General features: G+C 47.3%; 7 protein-coding genes across 7 annotated transcripts; 5 read left to right on the top strand and 2 right to left on the bottom strand.

Moving 5' to 3' along the window:
• Positions 1-86: 86 nt before the first annotated feature.
• UV8b_07925 (uncharacterized protein) lies at positions 87-3,280 on the top strand (the record flags this gene model as incomplete). The annotated part of the gene is made up of 4 exons (XM_043145422.1): positions 87-124; positions 198-253; positions 310-617; positions 746-3,280. The coding sequence occupies 4 exons, from the start codon at positions 87-89 to the stop codon at positions 3,278-3,280; spliced, it is 2,937 nt and encodes a 978-aa protein (XP_043001357.1).
• Positions 3,281-3,412: 132 nt separating this feature from the next.
• On the top strand, positions 3,413-4,333 carry UV8b_07924 (uncharacterized protein; the record flags this gene model as incomplete). The annotated part of the gene is made up of 3 exons (XM_043145421.1): positions 3,413-3,452; positions 3,619-3,622; positions 4,147-4,333. The coding sequence occupies 3 exons, from the start codon at positions 3,413-3,415 to the stop codon at positions 4,331-4,333; spliced, it is 231 nt and encodes a 76-aa protein (XP_043001356.1).
• A 159-nt stretch (positions 4,334-4,492) lies between these two features.
• Positions 4,493-5,133, bottom strand: UV8b_07923 (uncharacterized protein; the record flags this gene model as incomplete). Its single annotated transcript, XM_043145420.1, has 4 exons — positions 4,493-4,585; positions 4,648-4,714; positions 4,773-4,928; positions 5,030-5,133. The coding sequence occupies 4 exons, from the start codon at positions 5,131-5,133 to the stop codon at positions 4,493-4,495; spliced, it is 420 nt and encodes a 139-aa protein (XP_043001355.1).
• A 3,449-nt stretch (positions 5,134-8,582) lies between these two features.
• UV8b_07922 (uncharacterized protein) lies at positions 8,583-10,333 on the top strand (the record flags this gene model as incomplete). Its single annotated transcript, XM_043145419.1, has 4 exons — positions 8,583-8,694; positions 8,822-9,039; positions 9,100-9,522; positions 9,593-10,333. The coding sequence occupies 4 exons, from the start codon at positions 8,583-8,585 to the stop codon at positions 10,331-10,333; spliced, it is 1,494 nt and encodes a 497-aa protein (XP_043001354.1).
• A 251-nt stretch (positions 10,334-10,584) lies between these two features.
• Positions 10,585-11,529, top strand: UV8b_07921 (uncharacterized protein; the record flags this gene model as incomplete). The annotated part of the gene is made up of 4 exons (XM_043145418.1): positions 10,585-10,617; positions 10,696-10,734; positions 10,774-10,818; positions 10,879-11,529. The coding sequence occupies 4 exons, from the start codon at positions 10,585-10,587 to the stop codon at positions 11,527-11,529; spliced, it is 768 nt and encodes a 255-aa protein (XP_043001353.1).
• A 366-nt stretch (positions 11,530-11,895) lies between these two features.
• On the bottom strand, positions 11,896-14,198 carry UV8b_07920 (uncharacterized protein; the record flags this gene model as incomplete). The annotated part of the gene is made up of 2 exons (XM_043145417.1): positions 11,896-13,898; positions 14,090-14,198. The coding sequence occupies 2 exons, from the start codon at positions 14,196-14,198 to the stop codon at positions 11,896-11,898; spliced, it is 2,112 nt and encodes a 703-aa protein (XP_043001352.1).
• A 475-nt stretch (positions 14,199-14,673) lies between these two features.
• Positions 14,674-18,095, top strand: UV8b_07919 (uncharacterized protein; the record flags this gene model as incomplete). Its single annotated transcript, XM_043145416.1, has 4 exons — positions 14,674-14,828; positions 14,879-14,991; positions 15,059-15,349; positions 15,409-18,095. The coding sequence occupies 4 exons, from the start codon at positions 14,674-14,676 to the stop codon at positions 18,093-18,095; spliced, it is 3,246 nt and encodes a 1,081-aa protein (XP_043001351.1).
• Between the last annotated feature and the right edge of the window lie 188 nt (positions 18,096-18,283).

The following is an 18,283-nucleotide window of genomic DNA, read 5'->3' as shown; positions in this document are numbered from 1 at the left end:
GCAAAATGTACTCTTGGGACTTGAAACACGTGCCGGTTGGAATTGTTAATGTTAAATCAAGGGAAGCTCTGTAGGCCCATCATACCATGGCCCCTTCACGAGTCCATCAACTCTCTGCTTTGTGGTGAGCAATAATGGCCTTGTGTTGCCCGTGTCCGTTGTGTAGATTGAGATGCAGCATTCTCACACATTGAAAGCACACTCATGACTTTTGAAAATGTCTGGCACCGGCTAGAACGGCACTCCTTAACTGGTATGGGACATGACTTCAGTCCAATCTGTACAAAATCACGCTCACAGCCCCAATAGAGAGTCCTCATCTGTCACTGTCGCTGGTGCTGTTTCTAAGTGGCTTGATATGTCTCGCCGTAAGCTATCTCTTAAGATGGCTTTCGGGGGCGGATGGACAATTCGAGTTCTACCTAAGTCGAGGCCACGCTCACCATGGCCTGCCAGCAAGCTCGACTGTTCGTGCGACGGAAACGAAACATGGCATCCGTGTCCCTCCCAGACCAAAGCGCTATTCAGTTCCAGTGGTGGTAGCATGCATCGCAATGCGGCTGGAGGTTTTCCACTATGTTAATTGCAGCCAACAATGTTCTGTTTTCGGCGTTGAGGTAGTTCGCACCCATCCTTCGTTCCGTTTACTCCTTCCTGCCACTTTATCTTCTCTCTCTCCAGACACGTTGCATGACTCAAAATTTGCTACCCGGTTTTGGAAAAAGCTAACTCGTCGATCGGCTAGTCGTGGCTCATCCTTGTACTTGTTGCCAACAATATTGTCACATGGCAAGGCAGTTGGTCCACCACTCCTTTGTCTGATGAATTGGAAGATCCATGGCGGACTGTTCTCGATGATTTCCGCGATTGGCTGTCTGGGCCAAGAACAGAGCATTTGATGTCTGTTATCAGTGCCATTTTTCTGTCATACGGCACCTCCTTGACCTTGGATCAGGCCACGAGGTCCACATATGTTTGCTTTGCTCCCTTGGACAGCCGACCACACATCATTTCCCTCCAAATTTTGGGGCTTTTTCTTGACGCTGCGACTGTTTCAACATTGTGGAGAGTACTTTGTTGGGCCGGGAACCTGGAATCGCGGCTGCGGATGTTATCAAACGTACTACTGATATCGCCGTTGTCACTCTCCTTCGTATGGGTAACCACCGGCATTTTTACAGGAACTCGGTACTCGAGCATTGCGTTTGGGCACTTAGACGCCTCCAGTTTTGTTTTCGACAGTTTTTCTTTTGCTGCTCTTGCTTTCAGTCTGGCTGTCTGGACGTGCGATGCCACTATTGATACATCGGCGGCTATTATCACATCTTTTGTCGGCATTTGGCATGCTAGTGCAAATATCCTTAGCCCGGGAGATTGGATGCATTCTTCCCGATCATCTGGCACTTTGCCGCTTTGGCTGACTTCTGCTGGCCTTGTTATATTCGTACACACAAACAACCTGCGCTACATATTGTTCATTCGCCGCCCACTGTTTGTCTTACTCATTACTCTACTCCTTATCACCAGCATCGTGTTTGCACTTGTCAAGCCAGACAACCATTTTGAACCCCGCCACCCAATCAGCGATCTTATATACGAAGCTCATACGGCGCATACCCGCTGGTTATTGCATGCCGCCACGAGCAAGAGTGTCACGACAGCCGCCAGGGTTTACGAAGAGCGTCACGACGGAAGAGTTCCGCCGCCCAGATTTGATGAGTGGTTCCAATACGCCTCGAATACGACGGTCATAGACGACTTCCGCAGAATAGACAAGGATTTGAGTGCGTTCTGGTCGTTGTCTCCTTCGACATTGCGCAGGCGAGCCGAATTAGCAACCTCATACGCCGGGGTAGCAAGCATAGTTGTGCGGGATGGGCAAGTCACAATCAGTGAACTTGACCGTGAAGATGGTGGCAAAAGACTGGCACTAAGTGAACTGGCTGATACGATTAAGAAGTTCTCTAAACACTTACCTGACATGGTAATTCCCGTAAATCTACATCACGTCCCTAGAATAATTCCTTCGTGGACGGATAAACAACATCGGAGCCAAGCCCATTTACACTCTATGGCCCAGCTCGTATCGGCAAGAACTGCAAGATCCGCAAACTGGTCTGCTCTTGTGCCTAAAGATTCCGGTTCGACCGAAACAAGAGACACCAGCATCGATCAGCGTACATGGGCAAATGACTTCCGGAAAATTTACACTGAAGCGTGCCCCTCTGCATCTCTCGTCAAGACAAGCCCACACTGGGACTTTGGCTCTTTTTGTTCGACTTGTGTGAAACCTCACTCTCGGGGCCAATTGGTGGATGACTGGGCAAAGTCATTAGACGCATGTGAACAGCCCGACCTCGGCCACCTTCACAGCTTTTTCATGACGAATCCGAGCCTGCCTCCAGTTCGTACCCTCATGCCTCTTTTCAGCCCATTCAAAATAGAGGGGTTTTCTGATATTCTGTTCCCCCTGTCTACATCGCGCATGGACGAGCCTGATTATGGAGAGATCTTCACGAAACGGAAAGACGCCTTGTTCTGGAGCGGCTCGATTGGAAATCATGCGCTGAGCGAACAAGCAACTAGGGGAAACCACAATCTGAGGCTGCTGCACCTGCTGAAAGATGCCAACATAAGAGACCGCGTCACAATGGTTCTGCCTGTTCCTGGCTCGCATGGCAAATTCAAGTCGCATTCGGTTCCTGTTGCAGAGGCAAATCGTGACTTGTCCTTTCAGGTTGGCACAACTAATGATTCTGCATGCATCGGTAAAAACTGTCATCTCCTCAAGCAGGTATACGGCACAGATGCACGGCCAAGAGATCCTCTACAGCATCGTTATATTCTCCTAACAGATGAGGATGACGGGCCTCCAAAGGCAACAGTCAGGATGCTTGCATCACAAAGCCTCCCGTTCATTTCGACCATTTTCCAGACCTGGTATTCTGATCGGCTCACGCCGTGGCTACACTTTGTGCCCGTGGATTCGCGGTATCAGGCCCTGCACACCACGCTTCTTTACTTTAGCGGAACATCATATAGGGCCAAGATGAACGGCATCAATACCTACATCATGGGCCGGTCTGACGATGCAGAATGGATTGCACAGCAAGGGCAACGCTGGGTCCAGAGGGCGTTGCAAAGCAGAGACATGGAGGTTTATCTCTTTCGGCTGCTGCTAGAATGGGGTAGACTGATTGATGATCGGAGAGATGAAATAGGGTACCGCAGAGGCGCCAATGGCGTGTACCAAAATGACGCATGGATCCCACAGCAATAGTCGGTGTTTGCATGTATCATAGCTGTCCGTGTCTAGTGTTTCTTGCGGAATCATGCGTTTTTCCACTCCTCGTATGAGAGGCAGCTCCGCAGCATATAGTGCTTGGTTTAACTCGCTAAAAAGAGCACTAACATGAAACGTAACTGGGAGCTGACCTCGCACATTCTAGGAGGTGCGTATAATTTTCTAGTCGAGCCGTTCGTACCTGATGGGGGGGTTTGGCTCAGGCACAACTTCCCAGCACTTCACAAGACCAGACCTTTAGGTACTGTTTCCTCACAGGTGTTCAAGAAAGAGCGAAAGAGTACTTGATCTCATATTGATCTTTTATTTCCTAGGGTTGTCAGCAATGTGATCACCAATTTCTTGGTCCTGCCCTCCGGAAACTTGCCGTGAGCCAACCTTTTCATGAGCCTCAGACACCCATAAGATTGGGCGGCATCAGGGCCTTATACCGTCATCGAAAAATGGACCAGAGAATAGTATCAATATCAACACTAGCATCGGCAAGGTAGATAGACATAGGAGGTGGAAAGTCACTGGACTTCAACTCCTATGAATGTAACTAAGGCGTCAAGGACAATTATTTGTGCTATAGTAGAATTCTGCCGGGAAATGGTGACTAAGAACACACTCAATCTCGCTGTGCAGATTTGTGCCAGCAGCTTGGTGTTATTCCAGTAATTTTTCATTACCGACAGGTACTCGAAACATCCATTGTCAAATACAATACCTTCCCCTAGCTCCAGAACAACGCTTCTCTCTTATCGCCGTTATTATTCTGGGGCCCGAATGTTTTCTTGAAAAGATAGTCCCGCGGCGGAGCGAGGCACGTAAGGTATTAACTGGTTAATTTATTGATTCAGAACATCTTACTGTCTCGTTGGGCAGCGGTCCAGCAGTAATGGTGTGAGGAATCTGAAAGAAGTCGTTCTACAACAAAAGATTCCCAAAGAAACGCCATATGCCACCAAGAAGTTTTTGATTCATATAGGGATGCAAATCAGCTCTTCCAACTTATCCTCGATTTCATCTCGCCATCTTTACTCGTAACATCTTGATAAAAGTGGTCATGCAATTAGCTACGCCCGATTCATATCCTTGACATGACGTATGACTGTTAGTTCCAAGCCTAGACACGGAAGCGTCAAACTGACTGTAATAGAAAAATGCTCTCTTCAATCCATATGAAGCATCGCCATGTGCTACTGACTAAGCGGATTCGTCTCGAATGAGGGCGACAATCATGCTGTAGAGATAGAAAAAGAACATGATCAAATGGAAGGCGAGCTTGGCGAATGACTCCTGTACATGACGAGTTAGCTCGAAGGTGAGTCGCGTTGAGTATCTCCATGTCTGGCACCTGCCTTTTTGTGAATGTTGAGCTTGCGGAAAATTTCAGTCGCGTCAAGAAGATGAGTGTTCTCCATAATCCTGATCAAGGTATTAGTTAGTGATGGGCAAGCTACATGATCGTGATGGTAGAGCTTACTTTTTGGCATTCCAAGCGAGGAGAGGCATATTGAGGACCAGAGCCAACCAGTAGCCATTGATGAGAAATAGGAACGTCAAAAAACTGTGCACCGCAGCTTCAGGGATGATATAGGCGTTCAGACGGTTGCATAGTTCAATAGGATTGATGTAATCGCTGGTTGAGGTGTTAGTGTTCACTGCCAGACACCATATCTTCCGCAAGTTTGCCTTGTATACGGGATGCTATCGCAGACGGAAGGACGATTTTTGACGTACCATTCTAGGTCGCTGTACATGATAGTGAAGAACACCTGCAGAAAGAGGTTGACAGCGTTAATCAACACTGCCAACAGGTATAACCAAGCCTCTCCAGACATCATGGTTGAAAGAGAAGGTGAGCCGGTTATAGGAAGCTAGTTGTCTGCAATATGCACTGGGTCGTTAGGCGTCTCGCGAAAATGGACTGCTAGAGAATTCTTGGGAGGAGAAATCGAGATATAGTTGGCTATGCCGGAATTGATCTATTCGGGTTCTTGTTTCCCCAGCGAGCAAGAATTATAATTTCTGGCCCTTTGGTGATGACTGTGAGTGGCACCGGCGGGTACGTTGGAGGTTGAGGGCAGTCAATGACTCGAGGTTGAGAAGAAAGAGGTCATGAGTGTAGCTGGGTGGCCGCCTGGGTCCATTTTGGGGAGCTTGGGTCGTCCGAGTTTTATCTTCGTCGGTGGCGGGAGGCGGGAGCCGCGCTTGGCCCGTGCATGGCTGGGAGCAGGGTCTCGCCAGTTTAAGGCAGAGGTATCTATCTATCTTAGGTACCTGTAGGTAAACTAGGTGTGTACCAGGTAGGTAGGTAGGTATGTGCTTCAAGCTTCGTACGGGGAGCATTGAAAAGCTACCTGCTACCCCTACATGAGGTTTTTAGATACCTCTGTTATACAAGTAAGGTAAATCCTACATAATCACTAAGCCATCTATAAATATGCTTACTATACCTCATCGAAACTAATGAGCAAATGGCTGTCAATGAACCAGCTCGCACGCGATGGGTTTGGCTCCCAACTTTCTCCACTAGGCAGGCGCTTGCTAAGGAGTAGTAGAGCTACACTCATTATTATATGAGAGCCATGATGGCGCTCTCTGGGCCTTGGTAGTAGTAAAATACCCCCAGGGCAATTAATTTCCCCCCGGTTCGAAATACATGAACAAATCGTTCTTTACAGCGCTAGGTAGTATATGCAAGGGAAAAGCGTTGCCTCACACACATCCAGCAACATCCTTATATCAAGATCGTGAATAGCTTTAAAAGGGCATTGCTATGCACGCGTCCTCGCCTCTGTCATTCATTATATCCTGTTCACTCCAAAGCAAGTCGTCATCTGTATAAGACCCTCATCTGTTTAGCTACTACATATATTATCCATTATGAAAGGATGAAGATCATTAGTGTAGTCGTCGCTATAAGCCTGCTAAGCCTTGTAGCTGCTAATGAAATCTGCAGTTCATGAAGGATGGCAATATGAGCTGGTTTTATGATTGCTGAGCATCATGACGCAACCCAGACGATCTCGATTTCACTTTTATAACCGCTATTTTACAACCCAGCGACTTCACCATGGTCTCTCAAGAACAGGTGGTGTCCATCGACTAAGAATCAACTGGACCAATGGAGCAGTCAGAAATAACGGTATCTGGAATTGAACTTGGCATGGCTATTGGGCCGCCGGGCGATTTGTTTGTCCTCGCTGTAAGTATCTCTACCCCTTCTTCGGTAACAAGCAAGGTATGTTCTGTGAATATACTTAGTAAACAATCGTGTACTTAAAACCATATGCAAACTTCCAGAGGGGCTAAATATGAGTGGAAGGACCAAGTTATTATTACATACCGAATTGCGCTGTTCGCTTCCCGTCTATCGTCGTACTGGTCCAGTTATCTGGCCAAGTGATGTCACGATACTTCCCTAAAGCAATCATTGGCTCAATGGTAAATGTCATTCCTGGCTTACACTCGCCTATGGCCTTGTTTTTGGCATAGTGTGGTACATTAGGGGCGCAGTGGAAAAGCTTATTGATGCCATGTCCACAATAGGTTCTGATGACACTGCAGTTCTTCTTCTTGGCATGCTTCTCGATGATGTTACCAAATTCGCGAATGAGAACGCCTGGCTTAACCGCCTTGATTGCTTCCTCAAGACATTCCCGAGCTGTCTCCACGACCCGAACATTTTCTGGGTCAGTCTTGGCCTTGTCGCCGATATAGTATGTCTCGTTCAAATCGGCATGGAACCCCCCGTGATATAGGGAGATATCGATATTCAGAATATCGCCGTCTATCAGAACTCGCTGATCAGGAATGCCATGGCAAATCACCTCATTAACAGAAGTGCAACAGGATTTTGGAAAGTGATTGTAGTTCAAGGGAGATGGGTAAGACTGTCACTCGGTTTGTCAGTTATTAGCATGCTTTTGCATAATCCACGTCCAGAGGGGCCCTCTGATCCATGACGGACTGGAGCATTTAAATATTGTCTCATAGAAGCAATGGCCTGATGCTTATATCTAAAGCCCTGGACTCACATTTCTCTCGATACAGGCAATATGGACTATTTCATCGATATAATCAGTCGTGACACCAGGTTTGGCGGCGGCGGCGGCAATGTCAAGAACTTCTCGCGCCAACTGGCAGCTCTTACGCATCGCCATTTGGCCACTTTCGTCCAGTATCTCGATTTTGTTGCGGCTCGTGAGAGAACGGCTGTATCGAGGATTACCGTCCTGCCACCACACGGGGTGCGGGATCGATTTCGGAAGCGTACGATGCTCAGAAAGAGGATAGACCGGTCGTAAGGGGCCCGAGAAAGGAAAACTCGGGAATGGATTGTACAGGGCGGTCGCTGGATCTGGTAAGATGGTTTTCGGGGCAGTAATGCGGCTAGGGACATTACTTTGGGATTTGTGCATAAATTTGTGGCTGCTCTGTGATGAAAAATCACGTCAGATTCATGGCCTGAATCGAACAAGCGGTTGGCAAAATTGTTCTGAGAGTATACCAAGCTCGTACCCAGTTCTTCTTGAAACAATCTTGCGAGCAATAGAAGCTGTTCTTTACTCCCAGCTTGAGGCATGTCGGACATTGTAAGGAGCTGGCCTCATTATCGCAGTTCACGCCCAAGCACTTCTTCTTTTTAGGTGGTTCAGCAGCCATGTTGACGGCCGTGGTACCGGGAAAGACCCCGGTGGAAGTAAATCGAATGAAAAGTGGCCGTATTCCTTGTGGATGAGCGAGGACGCCTTCGTTTGAGTCCAAGGTAAGTTAATACGCTCTGTAGTTAGGTGTTTATACCTGTAGAGGAATTCTCGCCGGGTGGGGAGGAGTCCAGCCTATGAGGGGACTCAAATTATTTATTAAAATATTAAATAATATTACATAATATTATATGGTTTCTAACCTATTTAAATAATAAGGAGTTTTTTCTTATTTATTAGCCTTTTTTTGGCCTTTCTAATTATCATCATCATTATTTTATTATTTTCTTAGTAGAGACTTTCTATATATACACAATGTAAGGCATAAAAGCGCCTCTCTTATTTTATTATATTAAGTTGAGGACATTTTATACCTTAGCTTACCCCGCTTAGTGCGATGACTGCGTCTGACGCTTCTTGTACTTGCATCTGAGCCTCAGTACAATATTTCAACATCATTTAAACATGTGTTTCTTTATCTAAATTCCCGTTTTATGGTTTTGAAGTAGTGGAAGGTACTGCAAATCTACTGCATTATTGTGTCGAGATTGACAAATTCATCGTCTGGGCCAGGAACGCAGACCATGGCCATTCCCCTGAAGACAGTTATCATAGGTGCCGGCCCAGTCGGCTCCTTAGCCGCTCTTTATGCCGCTCAACGCGGCCATGAGGTAGAATTGTATGAACTTCGTTCAGGTAGGTTGGCTTTCGTCGACCCTTCCTTCCCATGGTCTTGCAGCACGTTGCTGGCTGGTAGCCAGTCAAATACTTTTTATCGAATATTCCGAGATTACATGACCGGTTGAAAACTGACAAACTTTAGACTTGCGTAATCCAGGCATAATTCCTCTCAACTTTACCAAGTCCATTAACCTTGCTTTATCGGAGCGCGGTATTAATGCCATGAGACATTCTGGTCATGATAGCCTGTTGGAGACTGTTATGGCTGCCACCATACCAATGCGAGGGCGTATGATTCACGGCAAGGATCCGAGTGGAAAGTTATACGGACATGCTCAGGATTATGATGCTGAAGGCCGAGTAAGCGCCTTTCCACATTTTCTTCCAATATTAACTGAGATACTAATGCCTAAATGCAAGACCATCTTCGCAATTGACAGATCTGGCTTAAATGAGCGACTCCTCAATGTCTTGGAGTCGATGTCAAATGTCAAAATATTTTTCAATCACAAATTGACTGGAGCGGATTTCCGCTTACGACGTGCATGGTTCGAAGTCCGAGATACAATTTTCTCGCCCAGCAGCCGGCCCAGAGAGATTGAGATCAGGTTTGATCTAATGATTGGCGCCGATGGAGCTCATTCAGCAGTTCGTTATCACCTGATGAAATTCACGAGAATGGACTATCAACAAGAGTATATTGATACTCTTTGGTGCGAATTTCGCATAGAGCCGAAGGCAGAAAAGTGTGAAGAAAATAATTCATCCAAACACCGGATTTCGCCAAATCATTTGCATATTTGGCCGGGTAGGGACTTTATGTTTATTGCCATCCCCAGCAATGTAAGTTTCCAGGACCTGGTATCAGCACAATCGCCTCCCATACTAAGTTGATTTTTCCGCTTGGCCACAGGACGGGTCATTCACAAGCACTCTTTTCCTTCCTAGTAAGCAGATGGCTGACTTAGAGGCCGATGCGACGAAATTACCATCCTTCTTTGACCACCATTTCCCGGGGGTTACCGACCTCATTACCCAAGATAGCCTTATAGCGGCCTTCCAACAAAATCCCCATTTGCCGTTGATCAGTTTAAAATGCCGTCCTTACCACTACGGCTCCTCTGTTGTCATTATTGGTGATGCGGCTCACGCCATGGTTCCCTTCTACGGTCAAGGTATGAACGCGGGAATGGAAGATGTACACATTCTCTTTTCCATACTCGACACATATCTTGAGGCAAGCGAGGACAATGATAAGATAAGTTCTTCTGCTTCAAATAGAGCGCAGGCCCTTGCAGAGTACTCCGCTATTCGAACAATCGATGCACATGCGATAAACGACTTAGCCCTTCAAAACTATGTGGAAATGAGGTCCTCGGTGCTTTCCAAGAGATACCGGTTACGGAAGACTCTGGAAGAATTTATGAGCGTCTACTTCCCTAGTTTCGGATGGCATACAAAGTATTATCGGGTCAGTTTCAGCAATGAGGGATATAATGATATCGTAAGTAAGAGCGAACGCCAAGGGAAGATTCTTTTACGCGTATTCATGGTCTGCGTCAGTAGCCCGGCTGCACTTGCCTTCATAGTCCTTGCTTGCCGACATCGTGAAGGCGTATTGTCTGCAATTGCAAGGTTCTTCGGTTTGGAGTGAACTTCCTGTCTGGTCCGGCCGATCGCTAAAAAATGTACCTCCTCATAGCTCTGCCTGCATTTTGGGTGGCATTTGGGAACCGGGTGACTGCAAATCAAAATTGACTTGAGTACACTCTGCTCCATTCTGTATTCGTCTACGAGATACTGATATGAATCGTTTGGACCATACAAAATGAATGATCATCATATTACCATCGGCAGCTCACATTTGAGCCTTCCTTCCTTTGCGAAATCGATGGGACCAAAGCCATGGGACAGTCATCCAGCCAATTAAGAAAGCAGGTGGGTGCTGCTTAGTCATGATTCAGAAATCGCAGGCGGAATCTAATATCTACGCCACGCCACAACTTCTTTTGACAGAGCTCTGAGCCTCCGCATCTGGTTTCAATCTGTAGCTTGGTAAGGTTTCCGCCAAGGGGCTTGGCGTTGGACTTATAGCCACGGGGATCTGGGTTTGGACTGCTTTATAAGCTCCCTCATCAGGTACATCGGTCAAAACAACCATTCTGTCGCTCGAAGCCTTCTCTGCCTGACTGATATAAGCTTACAGTTGCAAAACTCAGGAGCCATAATCTCCCGGCAATTTTCCAGTACCCAGATGCATCCTTCACAAGTCACTTTCTGCGACTGGTGAGACGCTTTACCCATATACCGCATTTTACGAGCCATCTTTCAGCCATTCCGCCGAAAACAATGCCGTCCATTTTAAACGTCGCACATATGTGCTCGCACCTTCAGAATGCTTCAAAATCACGTCTTGGTATTACATCTGTGAAGAACTCGAAATACAATCTGCATCTCGCGCTCGCTATGCATCGCTCTGGCTTCTTTTCAGCCGTATATCGGGCCGGTCCTCATCCGCCAACAATGGAACAAATGGTATCGGAGACTCCAGAGCAAGTCACCAGCGCAAATGTTTCTAGAATGAGGATATGGCTCGGGATGAAATATTGGAATGGAAAACCGGTCCTGTCGAAAGCTCATCTTATCAGCAAGCCATCCAGATTGATGACTGCCAATATAGACGAACTGGGTAGGTTGACAAGAGGATTCCCTGCCAACTTGAAAGGGGGCGTGGTGCCGGGCCTGAATTTGGGCGAATGTATGTTTGTGGCGACGTCTCGTGGTGTTCTGGAAGCAAGAGAAGCACTTGCGCGGAAAGTTGGCGGGCTCCTTATTTGTCGGGTGTCATGAAAACATGAGTAGCGATTATGCCGAAGCTCATTTTTTATTTTCGTGCTTGACTTCGAAATGTATTACTATGTTGGAACTTCGCGGCGTGAACTATAGGATGACGCATTTCAGCTCGTAAACCAGGACTGGCGTACATCTCTTCTCTCGGCAACGACGAATTTGTACCGTGGCTATTAAATGTGTTGTTAAATGTATATAAAATTTGGTACATGACGCTCGCAGAATTACTAGTGTGATAACTAACTAGGTTGGACATAAGAGAATCACTCAGCCGTACAATCAAGACGGAAATATCTTTAACATGACGACCGTCCAACCCTCTATCTCCACGCTTTCTGCACTGGCATACTCAGTGACGGAACCATGTTACTCTATTGTAGACACGGGTGAGTTATCTAGAGTTTCACAGTCAGCACTGGCGATCCCTTCAACTTTTAACCCCACGTCACAGGTAGAGACGGGTTCTTTTATGGTCGAGTTAGCAATATCGTCTTCTAATGCCAATGAAGCAGGTTCATATTGAGTTGTCGGTTCATCATTACCAGCGCTGGTGTGTATCCGTTCTTCTGGGCAAGTGTGCTCTGTCATTTGTTGCGAATCAGAGTTCCTTGGTCCAGAAGGTAGAATCTCGCCAGTCTGACGTTCTTCATCATCTGCCAATGGCGCAGCTAGACAGGCAGGTGCTTCATCTGGTATGTGCAGCATCGTCTCATTGGTCCACCCATCTGTCTGCGTCTCGATGAGAGGCTCTGGAACTACAGGGTGCACTTCCAGCAGGTCAGCAATATGATTATTCAGTAAATCCTTGATTGGTTGCCCGATATGTGTATCTGTCCCTGACGGACGCATCGTGTCTGTCGACAAGGCAGTGACCGGTGCTGGGGCTGTTCCAGAGACAGCATCCATTATATTGTTGCCTTTCTTCAGACAGGTCTTTTCAATATCCTCATCTATGGATGCTATATGGATGCTTGGAGAGTCAGGTCCAATTGCACCGCCCGTTTCGTCTCGATGCTCCGATGTGGGTGAAGCTGAGCGACTTCCGGTCGGTGTTTTAGTAGGTCGCTCATTAAAAGTCATTGATTCAGTCATGGACTTCACTGGACCAATTGAGGACGCAGCTTCAGCACCGGGCCCTGCCATTTTCTTGCCACTATGCACTTCAGGAATACCTGCACCAGCTCCGCCATCTGCCGGGCGCGCTAGGGCCACCCTGCATGATACCTTGCTGAATCCTATGCTGCTCAGTGATCTCGGGAGACCTCCGCTGAATCGATTATCTGGAGGTTTTTGCATGTGCCGCTGTGTCATCTTTCTGAGTGGTGTAGTCTTATCTACAGACTTGGAAGACGACGATTGGGTTGGCCGCATCACACGGGCCAAGAGCCCTTCATCGATATTGCTGTGTCTCTGATTCAAACTTGTTGACTTTGAAAGTTTCTTCGATGGAGGTCCCAGACTGGGTCGGTATTTAGAGGCAGACGACTCTTGCAGCTTCATCATCGCAGTTAGAGGTGGAGAAATGGATTGATTTATCCGACTCGGCACTTGAGATGACGCAGACGAACTAGACCGAGGTTCACCTTGACGAGCTCGAGAGGGGTAAGGTCCGTTGACTTTTGACACAGAAGAGGCGGTCGTCGCGGTCAAAGAATTAGGCGGATGAACAGGCTTAGCAGGCGATTTCAGTTTCGGCTTGGCAAACCTAGTCTGGCTTTGGGTTTTGGTCTCGAGCAATGGGGGCTTGCTAGGTCCAGATGAAGTATTTTCTGCCTCAGCCAGAGACGAAATCCCATTGGCAGACTTTCTTGGATTCTGGATGGGCTTCGTTGCTCTTTGATCCTGATGCGGTCCATGCATTTCTGCTTTACTAGCGAATGAAGTTTGTCCATTATTCTTCACCCGGGACGTGTTCCCTCTCGTTGAGTGAGATGCGGAAAGCGTGATACATCTTTCACCCGTGCGTTCAGCAAACTTTGACGGCTTCGCCGACTGTGAGTCAGCGGGATACCGGCATTCTTCATTGCTATTGCAGAGAGACGCAGGATTGAGTGTTTCGATTGGAAGGCTCCCTGGTCTCCGAGTGGGATTCTCGCTATCCTGAATCGCCTGTACCGAATGCGCGGCTAAAGTATCTTTTGGTCTATCAGAACTGGTTTTCTTTCCAACCATTGTCCGATGTAAATGGGCATCGTTTTCTAATAATGCCGAACTCGCGTTTTCCAAACCGTTGATGTTGGATTCGGCATGAGGAGTGGAATCACCGCTGTCGTCTCGCTGTAGACCTATTTGGCCACCTTTTTCGATCGCAACAAACTGTGTCCGGACCTTGGAAAGTGGTTGTGGTGAGCCACCTGTGCTAGCAGTGCCTGCATATTTTGGATAACAGTCAGCGCCCAAGTTATAACACTACAAGTGTTCTTCAGGATCTGGTTTTAATGGAATCAGGGGGCAGTTGGTTCACAGCGGCTGCTAGAGGGCTTTCGTATGACAATCTTAAACGGGAAGGGCCAAGTTAAGTTGAGATCGGGTATGATTGTTGTCGAAGCACTGAACTCACCTTCAACTTGCCGTCTGGACAACGACGTGGCCGGAGACCTGCCTCTGTTAGGGGGACTGGAGTCACCTTTGTTTTCGAACATGGCCCGCAGGTTCCTGACCTGGCTCATCTTCGAAATAGCGGTATTAAATTAGAGAAATTCTGAGAATATAAGGGTTCACGTTTAAGTTACAGATTGAAATCCACGAAGCCAGATATAAGGTAGGTAACTAAAATGGCTTGAAGACGAAACGGGGCTTGGCGCGTGGAACTGCTAAAAGTACCTAACTTACTCCGTAGCAGACAACTCCATAGCCCCAGTTGGGCAAAGGGACTAGGAAGCAAGGGGGTAAATACAGTACGTACTACGGAGTATATCTCATGCGATGCCCTTTCATTTGTAGAGCAGTTATTTCAGTATTATTAGCCAATCAGACAACAATAATTCATGGTATTAACTCCTACTTACCACTGACCACCGGTACCTTTAAACAACGGGTCTCCCCTCTTGGATAGCGATGTCATAACATTAACCTACCATCACCACTCAACTTCGACCTCAATATCGCATCATCGCACCGCTTCCGGATTTGCACCTGGCCGCTATGGCTCCGTCAGGCTGGAAGCAATTAAGCATAGGAGCTGTATACTTCCTTCCATCACTCATATCAGCTACCAGAAACGCAACTTTCCTTGATGTCGATATATTACGGTCCAAGTTGGCTTTGATGGATAGCCGACGCGCAGACTGTCCACCCTGGTGAGCCTTAACATTTATATCTCGCGTAACACTATGCTAACGGGGGACAGCTTCAATTGTTTACTCCCTTCCTATTCCTGCGCCCAGTATGCGGACTGTAACGAGTTTAACGGGAAATGTAGCTGTCCAGAAGGATTTGGCGGCGACGACTGTCTTCAACCTCGTACGTTGCTTCTTTAGACTGTTATTTCTTAAGTGCCAACAATACCCGAATGACTAATGGACCTTAGTTTGTGGCTCCTTGGCCAGAGGCCGAGACAGACCAATGCGTTCCGGGGATGCTTGTGAGTGTGACGAAGGCTGGACCGGAATCAACTGCAATGTTTGCACAGAAAATAAAGCATGCAATGCACTTGTGGAGACTGGAAGCAGTGGTGTGTGCTATCAGAATGGCGAGGTCGTGCATCACAACCACCAGATTTGCAAAGTGACAAATAAGAAAATCACGGACTTGCTTGGTGACCAAAGACCAGAGGTTACCTTTACATGTCAAAAAGATGAAGGTATATGCGAATTTCAATGTAAGTACCTGGTTACAGACATTTTTGTATGCGAAGCCTTCATATACTGACTGGTGTAGTCTGGGTCGACGCGGTTGAGTCATTCTATTGCCATCTGAGTGACTGCAAGTCAAGCGCCGAATTCAGCGACAAGGCAAATACCACGTCGTACCAATGCGAGAGTATAAGATGCCGTTGTGTATCAGATCGCATGCTTTGCGGGAAAGACGGGTCGATAGATCTGAGCGACTTCCTCGATCAGGCAATCCGAGGTCCTGGTGGCTTCGAATGTAAGCAACAGGATGCTGGTGCTCATGATTGTGCATTCACAGAACCGGAAATGGACAAACTCATACGTAGTCTTATCGGAGACTCGAGCATCCTGCTCAATTGTCAGTCTGGAGAATGCCTTCACGAAACCCAGGTCCCTGGCTACACACGACCAATAAAGCGAATTAATACGCCTCTGATAGCTGGAGTTATAGCTACGTGCGCACTTTTTCTAGTAGCAATTATCATCACGACTTGGGTTTTGTCGCGCCGCAGGCTCAAGTACGGTGCCATTCGCCTAGAAGATTCGGATGATGGAGCGGCCAAGCTAATTGCAGAACATAAACCCGCTGCTTTATATTTCGAAAATGTCTCATATGAGCTAAATGGCCGGGCAATTTTGAATGGTATCCAGGGCACCTGTCTTCCGGGGGAGGTAACAGCAATCATGGGTGCCTCTGGAGCAGGGAAGACAACTCTTCTTGATATTTTGGCACGAAAAAACAAGCGTGGCTTAGCTCAAGGCCTCTTTCTTGTCAACGGAGAGAAAGTCAGTACATCCGACTACAAGAAGGTGGTTGGGTTCGTCGACCAAGAGGATACTATGCTGCCAACTCTGACAGTGCACGAAACCATCTTGAACAGTGCTCTTCTTAGGCTACCCCGCGATATGACCCATGCAATGAAAGAGCAAAGAGTGCTCGAGGTTGAGAAAGAACTTGGAATCCATCATATTCGTGACTCTCTGATTGGCTATGGGGACGGTAAGAGCCGCGGTATTTCTGGGGGCGAGAAGCGTCGAGTTGGCATAGCCTGTGAGCTTGTCACTAGCCCATCCATTCTCTTCCTCGACGAGCCTACGAGTGGTTTGGATGCTTTCAATGCGTATAATGTCATAGAATCATTGGTTACTTTGGCGACAAACTATCAGCGAACCGTTGTTTTCACCATTCATCAGCCGCGATCCAATATCGTGGCCCTGTTTGATCGATTGATCCTATTAGCGCAAGGAAAGACAGCATTCTCCGGACCATTTACGCAGTGCCAGTCATATTTTGCCTCGATTGGTTACGAATGCCCACCAGGTTTCAACATCGCCGACTACTTGGTCGATCTCACCATGCACGCGGGTGAAAGTATTTCTGCCGATGATGGATCGGTTCTTCTGGATGTAGCTACCGTTGGTCCAAGCAGCGCTAAGACAGTCAAATCAGTCGCTAGTATATATGGGAACAGCGTCGAAGATGAAGGTGCCATAGAGGCATCAGCAGCACAAAGGCCTGGCAATCTCGGTAGGGGATCCATACGCCTTCACCAAGAGCAAGAACTCTTCACTCGCCGAAAGCGGGCGATAGATACGACAGCGTCTTCAGACACCGGCGCGGAAATTGCTGGAAACAAAATTCAGATAAATTCTTCAAACGTGAAGGCATTCAAGCTTCGCGAAGATGCACATGATCTACCTCCTGCCGCTAAAATTAGTACGGATCTCGATCTCATAACACATGCATTCGCACATTCCAGTGTAGCTGAAGATATTCATCGAAAAATCGAACAAGCAATGGCTGTGGCGGTAGAGGCGAATGGCCCAACTTTCGATGGTTACCACCAAAGGGGTTCAAACATGCTTGCTGGTACCGTTGGGCGAGGCTTTACTCGAATTGGATACTGGAAGCAGTTCCTGATACTATCTCAAAGAACGTGGAAGAACCTCTACCGCGACCCAATGCTCATGCTCACTCACTATGCTATTGCAATAGTTCTGGCCGTGTTTTCCGGATATCTGTTTTATGGCCTGACGGACGACATTCCAGGCTTTCAGAATCGGCTGGGTCTTTTTTTCTTCCTTCTGGCACTGTTCGGTTTCAGTACACTCACAAGTTTGACTGTGTTCTCCGCAGAGCGGCTTTTATTCCTCCGCGAACGAGCCAACGGATATTACTCACCTATCACGTATTTCACGGCCAAGGTAGTATTCGACATTGTTCCCCTGAGAATTGTTCCACCTATTCTCATGGGATCGATAATTTACCCAATGACCGGCTTAGTGCCTGATTCAACGCATTTTTTCAAATTCATGCTGGTGTTGGTGTTGTTCAATTTGGCCGCTGCCTCTATTTGCCTCCTGGTAGGCATACTCTTTAAAAATGGCGGGGTTGCCAATCTGGTCGGCAGCTTGGTTATGCTTTTCAGCCTTTTGTTCGCCGGCTTTTTGCTCAACCATGACGCTACACCTGCAGGCGCCGTCTGGTTACAGAATCTGTCAATCTTTCACTTTGGATTTGAATCACTCATAGTCAACGAAGTCATCGAACTGACCCTTGTCGACAAGCAGTACGGCCTAGACATTACTGTACCCGGTGCAGCCATTTTAAGTTCATTCGGGTTTGATAATGGTGCACTCTGGACTGACATTCGCAATCTGGGCATCTTTGCCCTTACTTTCGTTGTTCTAGCATATATAGCAATGCATATCCTCCTTGTAGAAAAACGATAGGGAAATAGGATGTGTCTGTACGCCTCTGGCCTCCAAGTTGGGTACGAATCGGCATCAGGTAACCCTGTTGACTCAAATCCTGCAGTTGAATTATGCGAAAATTCTCAAAAACCTGCAGCTAGTTTGTATCTTGATAGGGAGTTTTGAGGTCACGGCCGCGAAGTTGGAGTCACATTTTTACATGATTT

The sequence above is a fragment of the Ustilaginoidea virens genome, chromosome 7 (assembly GCF_000687475.1).
Source record: "Ustilaginoidea virens chromosome 7, complete sequence".
Classification (NCBI taxonomy): Eukaryota; Fungi; Ascomycota; class Sordariomycetes; order Hypocreales; family Clavicipitaceae; genus Ustilaginoidea; species Ustilaginoidea virens.
The sequence above is the reverse complement of the archived record's forward strand: the minus strand, read 5'-3'. Positions and strand labels throughout refer to the sequence as shown.